Source organism: Conger conger, chromosome 5 (assembly GCF_963514075.1).
Source record: "Conger conger chromosome 5, fConCon1.1, whole genome shotgun sequence".
Classification (NCBI taxonomy): domain Eukaryota; kingdom Metazoa; phylum Chordata; class Actinopteri; order Anguilliformes; family Congridae; genus Conger; species Conger conger.
The window spans coordinates 65,931,273-65,941,272 of record NC_083764.1 but is presented as its reverse complement, the minus strand read 5'-3'; the positions used below and the strand labels follow the sequence as shown (position 1 = coordinate 65,941,272).

The 10,000-nt window shown below is 48.9% G+C and overlaps 2 protein-coding genes across 4 annotated transcripts in view; both read right to left on the bottom strand.

Moving 5' to 3' along the window:
* The window catches only part of LOC133128088 (rho GTPase-activating protein 45-like), a 32,202-nt gene extending 26,261 nt beyond the window's left edge, over window positions 1-5,941 (bottom strand). The window contains 2 exon segments of the mRNA XM_061241345.1: window positions 2,222-2,573; window positions 5,622-5,941. Of these exon segments, the coding sequence (XP_061097329.1) occupies window positions 2,222-2,573; window positions 5,622-5,705 (436 nt within the window). The 5' untranslated portion in view covers window positions 5,706-5,941.
* Window positions 5,942-6,669: 728 nt separating this feature from the next.
* LOC133128593 (protein strawberry notch homolog 2-like) overlaps window positions 6,670-10,000 on the bottom strand; it is a 29,443-nt gene continuing 26,112 nt past the window's right edge. For all 3 annotated transcript variants that reach the window (XM_061242235.1, XM_061242236.1, XM_061242237.1), the window contains one exon: window positions 6,670-10,000. This exon is cut by the window's right edge and continues 744 nt beyond it. In XM_061242235.1, coding sequence (XP_061098219.1) covers window positions 9,924-10,000 — 77 coding nt within the window. In that variant the 3' untranslated portion in view covers window positions 6,670-9,923.

The following is a 10,000-nucleotide window of genomic DNA, read 5'->3' as shown; positions in this document are numbered from 1 at the left end:
TCCCCCAGCACTGTGTCCCTCTCACCTTCCCCCAGACCACACCTCCACCAGCACTGTCCCTCTCACCTTCCCCCAGACCACACCTCCCCCAGCACTGTCCCTCTCACCTTCCCCCAGACCACACCTCCCCCAGCACTGTGTCCCTCTCACCTTCCCCCAGACCACACCTCCCCCAGCACTGTGTCCCTCTCACCTTCCCCCAGACCACACCTCCCCCAGCACTGTGTGCCTCTCACCTTCCCCCAGACCACACCTCCCCCAGCACTGTGTCCCTCTCACCTTCCCCCAGACCACACCTCCCCCAGCACTGTGTGCCTCTCACCTTCCCCCAGACCACACCTCCCCCAGCACTGTGTCCCTCTCACCTTCCCCCAGACCACACCTCCACCAGCACTGTGTCCCTCTCACCTTCCCCCAGACCACACCTCCACCAGCACTGTCCCTCTCACCTTCCCCCAGACCACACCTCCACCAGCACTGTCCCTCTCACCTTCCCCCAGACCACACCTCCCCCAGCACTGTCCCTCTCACCTTCCCCCAGACCACACCTCCACCAGCACTGTCCCTCTCACCTTCCCCCAGACCACACCTCCCCCAGCACTGTGTCCCTCTCACCTTCCCCCAGACCACACCTCCACCAGCACTGTCCCTCTCACCTTCCCCCAGACCACACCTCCACCAGCACTGTCCCTCTCACCTTCCCCCAGACCACACCTCCCCCAGCACTGTGTCCCTCTCACCTTCCCCCAGACCACACCTCCACCAGCACTGTCCCTCTCACCTTCCCCCAGACCACACCTCCCCCAGCACTGTCCCTCTCACCTTCCCCCAGACCACACCTCCCCCAGCACTGTGTCCCTCTCACCTTCCCCCAGACCACACCTCCACCAGCACTGTCCCTCTCACCTTCCCCCAGACCACACCTCCCCCAGCACTGTCCCTCTCACCTTCCCCCAGACCACACCTCCCCCAGCACTGTGTCCCTCTCACCTTCCCCCAGACCACACCTCCACCAGCACTGTCCCTCTCACCTTCCCCCAGACCACACCTCCCCCAGCACTGTGTCCCTCTCACCTTCCCCCAGACCACACCTCCACCAGCACTGTCCCTCTCACCTTCCCCCAGACCACACCTCCCCCAGCACTGTGTCCCTCTCACCTTCCCCCAGACCACACCTCCACCAGCACTGTCCCTCTCACCTTCCCCCAGACCACACCTCCCCCAGCGCTGTGTCCCTCTCACCTTCCCCCAGACCACACCTCCCCCAGCGCTGTGTCCCTCTCACCTTCCCCCAGACCACACCTCCCCCAGCGCTGTGTCCCTCTCACCTTCCCCCAGACCACACCTCCACCAGCACTGTCCCTCTCACCTTCCCCCAGACCACACCTCCCCCAGCACTGTGTCCCTCTCACCTTCCCCCAGACCCCACCTCCACCAGCACTGTCCCTCTCACCTTCCCCCAGACCACACCTCCACCAGCACTGTGTCCCTCTCACCTTCCCCCAGACCCCACCTCCACCAGCACTGTGTCCCTCTCACCTTCCCCCAGACCACACCTCCACCAGCACTGTCCCTCTCACCTTCCCCCAGACCACACCTCCACCAGCACTGTCCCTCTCACCTTCCCCCAGACCACACCTCCCCAGCACTGTGTCCCTCTCACCTTCCCCCAGACCACACCTCCCCCAGCAGCTGTGTCCCTCTCACCTTCCCCCAGACCACACCTCCCCCAGCACTGTGTCCCTCTCACCTTCCCCCAGACCACACCTCCCCCAGCACTGTGTCCCTCTCACCTTCCCCCAGACCACACCTCCCCCAGCACTGTGTCCCTCTCACCTTCCCCCAGACCACACCTCCCCCAGCACTGTGTCCCTCTCACCTTCCCCCAGACCACACCTCCCCCAGCACTGTGTCCCTCTCACCTTCCCCCAGACCACACCTCCCCCAGCACTGTGTCCCTCTCACCTTCCCCCAGACCACACCTCCCCCAGCGCTGTGTCCCTCTCACCTTCCCCCAGACCACACCTCCCCCAGCACTGTGTCCCTCTCACCTTCCCCCAGACCACACCTCCCCCAGCACTGTGTCCCTCTCACCTTCCCCCAGACCACACCTCCCCCAGCGCTGTGTCCCTCTCACCTTCTTCCATCACGACGTCCTTCAGCTTCTCCACGGCCTCGGCGAATCGCGCGACATCGCGCAGCAGCGCTGTGTCCCTCTCACCTTCTTCCATCACGACGTCCTTCAGCTTCTCCACGGCCTCGGCGAATCGCGCGACATCGCGCAGCAGCGGCGGGATGTCCGTCACGTCGATGGCCACGCCCCCCTCGGCCGGGCCGTCGGGGGCGGGGCTGTACGAGGCCGCCGCCCCCCGGGCCTTGCTGAAGCCCCAGGCTCCGGCCGCGCTGGCGTGCCGACTCAGGCCCGTCGGCCGCCTCAGGGTCGCCCCCGGCGACGGGCAGCCAGTCAGACGGCCCTGCAGAGGGCAGGGGGAGGAGCCGGGCTCCAGCAGGCCCGCTGCGGGCGGGGCCACACAGGAGGGGTCTGAGTCCAGGCCATCCCTGCGGGGTTGCTCCTGGAGAATGGAGAGCTGGTTACACAGGGGGGGAGGGAGGGAGAGAGGGAGGGAGAGAAATGGAGGGATGGAAAGAGTGAGAGAAAACGGGAAGAGAAAAGGTGAATGGTTATGAGGCATGCAGTTACGATGGAGTGAACGGCCAGACTAAAACAGGGTGAGGTCAGAATGCGGAGAGATCAGCTCAGTTTGCGGAGAGATCAGCTCAGTTTTGCGGAGAGACCAGCTCAGTTTGCGGAGAGATCAGCTCAGTTTGCGGAGAGATCAGCTCAGTTTGCGGAGAGATCAGCTCAGTTGTGGAGAGATCAGCTCAGAGAGAGTGATATTGTGGGGGATAAGGGGGAGTCGGCTCCTGGCAACAGGATGTTAGTAACCATGGAGATAAGTGGGTGATGAAAAACAAATGTAAAATTGTCGATGAGGACTTCAAACATCAGAGAGAGAGAGGAAGGCAAAAAAGATGGAAAAAATGGCCATCTGAACTTGCTACCAAATCATCTCCAGTTTAACTTTGCTTAATGCTGAATTTTACCACTCCATGCTGCTAATATCTTTATGTATTCAGTGATCTTTTCACGTTTACATTATTATGTAACATCATGCCCTCAAACGACCTCAGCTATAATCTAACCCTTTAAGACGATACACCCGTGTAATAAAAAAAACTTGGGACAAGAGGCCAATTGGAATTCTCCGTTGCCATGTCCCAAAGAAATCATCCCAGTCAGCGTGTGCTATAAATGCTGTGATGCACGGCCTCAGACTCTCAAACCATCTATGTTCATGCATCAGTCCCTATTCAGATGCACATTAAATTATGAAACAAAGAAACGCCCCTCCGCACCAGGGGGGAGTGCTCTGGCACAAAATGGCCACCGTGCCTCACCCAGGTGCCAAAGAAGTAAAGGCGATCGCATATGTTGCTACATTCACAAATTTCACACGTCATGCGGCTGTATTCAACAGCCTTCTGCCCCATATGCGGCTATATTCACAGAGCTTTCTGACTCGATATGCGGCTATATTCACAGAGCTTTCTGACTGGATATGCGGCTATATTCACAGAGCTTTCTGACTGGATATGCGGCTATATTCACAGAGCTTTCTGACTGGATATGCGGCTATATTCACAGAGCTTTCTGACTTGATATGTGGCTATATTCACAAGGACTGCTCATGGCCTTGTGATCGTACATCCATAAATGTTCAGCCTTTTGGCTGGACTTCACCCTTGCCCAGAGAAGCAGACGCACAGACACACAGACAGACAGACAGGCGGGCGGGCGGGCAGACAGACACAAGCCTGTTGACAGACAGTGACACATTTTCACAAGGCGTTGTTGTGCAACTCCTTCCGCACGAGGTCTGTGCTGCACAGCCATGCAAATATTCCAGCGAACAGAGGTGCCAGTAGCTTCACAATTTACCATTTTTACATCAAATGGAGGGACATTGCTGCTTTTCTTTGGCTGTCTAAGCGTTTTATTGTCGTTCCTACATAACTGTACATTATGCTCTAGTGCTAAAATGTTTTTTTATTGATTTTTTTGTAGATTCATCTGATGACAAAGGAATATAAGGAATATAAGGCCCAAAGCACACAAAATAGTACTTCCCTCTTTCAGTTATGGGTTTGCACTTTGTTGTAGGTCGCTCTGGGGAACAGTGTCTGCCAAATGCATATAATGTAACGTAATGAGCATTCACAGTTAGCCTGAATATTGCACTCCTCTTTCAAGTTTTGTTACTGTTAAAAACGGCCGAATACAGACCCAAATAAGCCTTCAAACAACACTGAAGTCACTGGCAGGCCTGAGTGGTTTTTCCCTCCCCATAGCACTGAAACTCTACAACAAAAGCAAGAGTCCCTGATCTGGATAAGTGTGTGTACAGGAAACGCGCTACGTGGACTTCCTGTACGTTTGCCTGGGCGGCAACGGCAACGGGCGGAAAATCCCCTGACAGGACGGAAACCTGCCGGCAGGTGTCGCTGCAGAGAGAACCGCAGAACACCTGCTCGATTTTGACAGCGGTGGTGACAGGAATGCATCAACGCTTTTAAAACGGTTTATATTAATAGGCTTTCAAGAGACTTCATATGGAAGTTAATTATCTAAGAAATTTTTTTTTAAAAAGTGCAATGCCTGGTATCGGTTTAATTGTGATGTATAATTTCTGTCCACATGCAAATGAATATTACCATAAAAATATAATTAAGAGTCGTATCGGACTTTCAGCAGGTCCAATGTTGGTCTAGGCCAATATCCATATGTCAATATACAGGGCAACGATTAACCATTTGATTTTAAATATTTCTGTTGACTCCATTTTGGATGTTTAAATAGCTGGATTGAATAAATTAAAGCCTATGAGTTGCAGCAAGCTTGCTTAATACTAAAGTATAAAACAAATGCAGATATAACCTACGTTAATTACAACCAATCACGCTATCTTCCACGAAATACTTGGAAATGTAAACTAGTTGCCGCAAGTCAAATGCAGCGCGTGTTAAATAACATTTCATTGCTATTGAATGCATCGAACTCGTGGTTGTGCACTCGAATTAACCTGGCTACCGAATAATAAAACATTTAAGTTATGGGTAACCAATTCGCAGTCGACAAATAGAGAAGTTGAAGTATACAACTACATTTAAATAACGTTAGACATCCAACCATTACATTTCAGCTAACTTAGATCTGTGTTCTAACGTAAGTAAACCAACGTTACTTTTCTATACTGCACGGCACAGAAAGTACATTTTAAGGCGAGCTAACTACTGCAGGAAGGGAAGGCGTCATCTTTAGGGCTACACAAAACATGAAATCACTTAACCTACATAAAGGCCAATTGGCACACTAGAAAAAAACACACGTTGAAAATTACACTTCCTGTCAGTTCGAGTTGAGCATAGAAGCCACTTACTTTCAATTAATTGTTTGAGCTAACTTTTTCCCCCGGTACGAGAAATGCGAATGGGACGTGGAATATTGGTCACGGTTACGTTAAGTCAGTCTGTCGCTGTGCTCAGATCGTAGAGTGACTTACAGTAGAGTTGTGTGGTCCAACTGTGGGGCTCCGCTTTGAGATCGACGGCGTTTTAATCAACTCCTTTCTCTTTCTGGAAAACATCCTTATCGTAGGGTTCGTCAAAACACAACGGCTTCCCCCGGCGCTGCCTTTATGTGCAACCACCACTCTCCGGCTTGGTGTAACGTTACTTTCCGCTCACTTCCCGAACAGCTCCGCCATCAAATCAAACCCGATGCTGTGTAATAAAGCAGCGTTTAAAACAGCCCCGCTAGGTCTCTTCCTGAGCGCTCAGCCGAGAGAGGCATCTGTATTCTCTGCCTGACTGCTGCATCCGCTCAAACTACCACTCCCCCCCCCCGCTTCAAGATGAAGAGAAATAAAAACGGCCATGTGACCAGCTCCTCGCATTTTCATTGGAGGCGCTTCCAGCGCGCGCCCACGGCCAAATAAGTAAGTCTACGCTGCTGTCATCGTTGTTACGACATAGATCGTGTTATGAACAAAACTTTATTTTCGGAAACCGTTTCCCTTCAAGATATTGTTTTGTTAAAAATGGTTAACCTCTACGTTGTCTTGAATAACGGGGTCGGTTAGCGTGTTCTGGTTCAAAGACAGGCATTCGCAAAGCTCGTCTTCGTGAGCCAAACTGGAATAGCAGCAATGAGCCAAAACATCCATTTCAATCACATACAATGTAAAAAGTCAAGATAACTTCAGTTAGCAGTACCAATCGTAAAACAAACGATTGAAATGGTCGTAACCCTACATCAGACCTCAGAGGATAAGCTATATTTTCACTGTCGTCACAGCACGACACTGGGGAGTTCTACAAGAACAACGGTTAAATATTATTTTAAACTGAGATTGCACCACCCATCAATAAATGCTTGTTAAAACGACTTAAATAGAATTAAAACATAATATAAACTCACAAAACGTGTGGAAGTGCAACATGAAGTCACATGTTCAAAGTGGACACATTTGACAGAAGTCTAAACAAAGCAATATGTTGCATTCCAGTCAAAATAAAATGACACTTACTTAGACAGACAAGACAAACATATTTAGGAAGTAATCAACAGATGCTTTTTCAGCAATCTTTGAGTTTTTATTTTGTCGGTCAACAAAATCAAGATTGCAATACAATATTTCCTTCCGTTATGTATAGAAAACTTTTTTTGTGTGTTGTTTTTAGGAATTAGTCAAAAGGCACAATCGTTTACAATATATACACTTTGATCTAAAATATAAATACATAGAAAAACAAAAGCGACCCCAGAAAGTGCAGCTCAACAGTTTTACAGGAAAAATAAACCATAAAATACAATCAGTAGCATTTTTTTTTTTTTTTGTATTTTTTATTACTGTTAGCAATAATTTATATGAATGCGGTATTTGCCAAGGGTAGGGAAGGATGGAGATGGTTTTTGCACATAAAACTTTAAAAGGTGGTAAAATGAGGGCTTACAGCTGTCAGTTAAACATGGGCACAAAACAGACTGCTTATTCCTTTCGGCCATTCTGAGTGCACTTAACTCACAATATTCACAATATTCACAATATCCATTTTCCATTCTGGACTGGTGCGTTTGAGCCTGCAGGGAGCGCCAGATGGGCGGGGTTTAACCTTTTTGGGATCATTTCATTTGTTCCAATACACCAGGCAATGCAGAAAAGTATTTGCGTCCAGGTCTGTTTGGACAAAGATAAAATACTGCATAAGAACAAATAATGCGGTCCAATAAGCTGTAAATATGCAGGTAGCCACCCCTATCTTCTGCGACTGCCATTGACCTGGGGTTTAGATCAGTGTTTTGCAGCATTAGTGCAAAGCCCAGACCTGCCCCAAGACTGCAGAGAACAGGCTCACAAATAGAAATGTAAAAAAAAGTTATTTTCATGAAAAAGATTTTGAGCTTTGCACTAAGAAGGCAAAACCAATATAACTCCTGATGGAAAAAGATGATTTAAAAAAAAAAAAGCCCACAATATCAAGCCTCCAGTAAGAAAAAAACAAGAGCGCTTTTCCAGACAAGAGCAGAACAGAATTTGCAGATCTCTTGTTGTCACCGTTGTCATTGGTTGGTTGAGCTGCAAAAACCCAACCGGACCAGTGCTGTAAAACGACTGGCTAAGACAGGTCACATGGTAAGGCTTCTTCCTGAGAATCACACACAGTGCGTAGCTTCAGGTACAGAACACTTCGTTAGCACTCTGCAATATGAAGTTTCGACTGGAAAAAAAACGAAATAACAAGTCCGGAAAATTGAACTTGGGTCTGGGTCAAAAAAAAAAAAAAAAGAAAAAAAAAAAAAAAAAAAAAATACAAAATGTTCTTGGTTTTTTTTTTTTTAATGAAAAAATGAAAATGAGAAGACCAACCCCACACAGCAGTAAAGAACAGTGCAATATATTTGGTGGCAGGTTACGATACACTTTTTTTTTTGTTTTGTTTGTAAATTAAAAGTCCCTGACACAACCTTTATCTGACTAAACTACAGAACAGGATTATAATTAAAAAAAAAAAAAAAAAATTCCACTAGTGTCCCTTAAATATAAATAACAAATAATTATAGCAACAATAATAATTATACAAACGACAATATTAGTATTGATAAGACAAATTGCTTTCGTCCCATTCTATTTACAGGCGCACAGGACACAAGGCTTGATGTAAAAATATGGGACCTGTTAAAATGTTTCTGTATTTATGACGTTTTTACAGCAGGTCAGTCCACATGGGAAACGCTAACCAGTGATCTGAGGACCTGGTTCTCACACACATACTGAACAGGAGCCCAAGGTCTCATTTATTATTTTTTTATTTTTTATTGACAGTCACACAGATATTATTGCTATGGAAACGCATAGATCTGGGAGAAACCACGTTGTCTCGAGCTCGACTCAAATCACCAACTGCATGCGGGTGAGGCTTACGGACTCGTGCTTCTGATATGTGAGAATTCAGCCCGGGAGGTTCAAAAATCCAACATTAAAAACCAATTCCCCATCATCCAGCGGAAAAAAAAAAATCACTGTGCCCACTTCCCTGAGAATTTGTAATCAAGGAGTGAAACCAAGAACTCATTTTTAATTTTTTATCGAAAGATGAATACAAGTAACAAGCACTGTCCATCACATTTTCCAACAGCTAAGCTCCATGGTTTCGCCTAGGCTGCAATTCAGTTTGGATTGGTGGAATTGGGCAGGAAACCAACCAATGGGGGATGGGCAGAACATCATGTGACCTCGTTAGAACGCTACCTGACCCGTGACCCTACTTGTAGTTCAACACTACAGGACTAAAAAGTATGGGTTGAGTAAGTTAAATATAATCCATAATAAATAACATACCACTGCTCTGAATATAAATATATACATGTGAGTATTTTCATTAATTTATTTTGAAAGACTGCGTTTATTCGCAGCAGTTTCTGAAGGCACGGTTATGAGGGCGGATTCCCTGCGGCTGTGACGTGGTGTCCTGCCGCCCCACAATGCAACACGAGTCCCCCGAACCCCCGCTGAAAACCCCAAACCCCTGACACCGACTCGTCCACTTCTCTACCGGCTGCTCGTCTGACCCCGGACCAGTGACTGGCCAATGAACGACACCGATGGAGAGGTGCAGAGCAGACCGTGTGATTGTTTACACCAATCAGGGGACAGGACAAATAGTCACATATGGCTATGGATCCTATAAACAAAAATAAAATATTTTGTTTCCAAGTCCTTCTAAAGCTCTCTTTGGGAGACAGGGAGTGTGTTTCTTTAGTTTTTATTGGGTGGGGGGGGGGGGGGGGGAGCAGGTCGAAGAAAAAAAAAACTGATTTTAAAAGTCGGGTGTTGGCGTTAGCAGCCGGGATGCAGAGCGAGTTAACCACGGATGCGTGTGGCAAGGCAGGTTTTCCCGGACAACGCAACGGCAAACGGGCCTGAGCCTCAGTCAGCGCCCTCCCAGCTCGCCGCACAGAGCCTCCTGAGATGGCCGCCGCTGGCATCAAAACCCGGCAGGAGAGCCTCCTAAGATGGCCGCCGCTGGCATTAAAACCCGGCAGGAGAGCCTCCTAAGATGGCCGCCGCTGGCATTAAAACCATCCACTCTGCCCAGAGTGTGACCAGAAGCCTGAGGAGGCCTGCAGCTTAGACGCTTTTTTGTTGCTGTTGTTTGTCATAAAAGTATCTAGGTGGAGCTGGCAGGCGGCAGAGGTGGGGCCTGGTCCGCCCCCAATCTCCTTCCCTCTGAACCCCAGGGGATGCAGGGAAGGGGGGCGGTGGGGGCTCCAGGGAGCAGACGTACGGGCAGGAGAGCAGGTTCTAGTCGGTGAAACGGTACTGGATGACCGACTGCCGTTCCGGATTGTTCCGAAACATGTTGTCCAGCACCTCCCGCA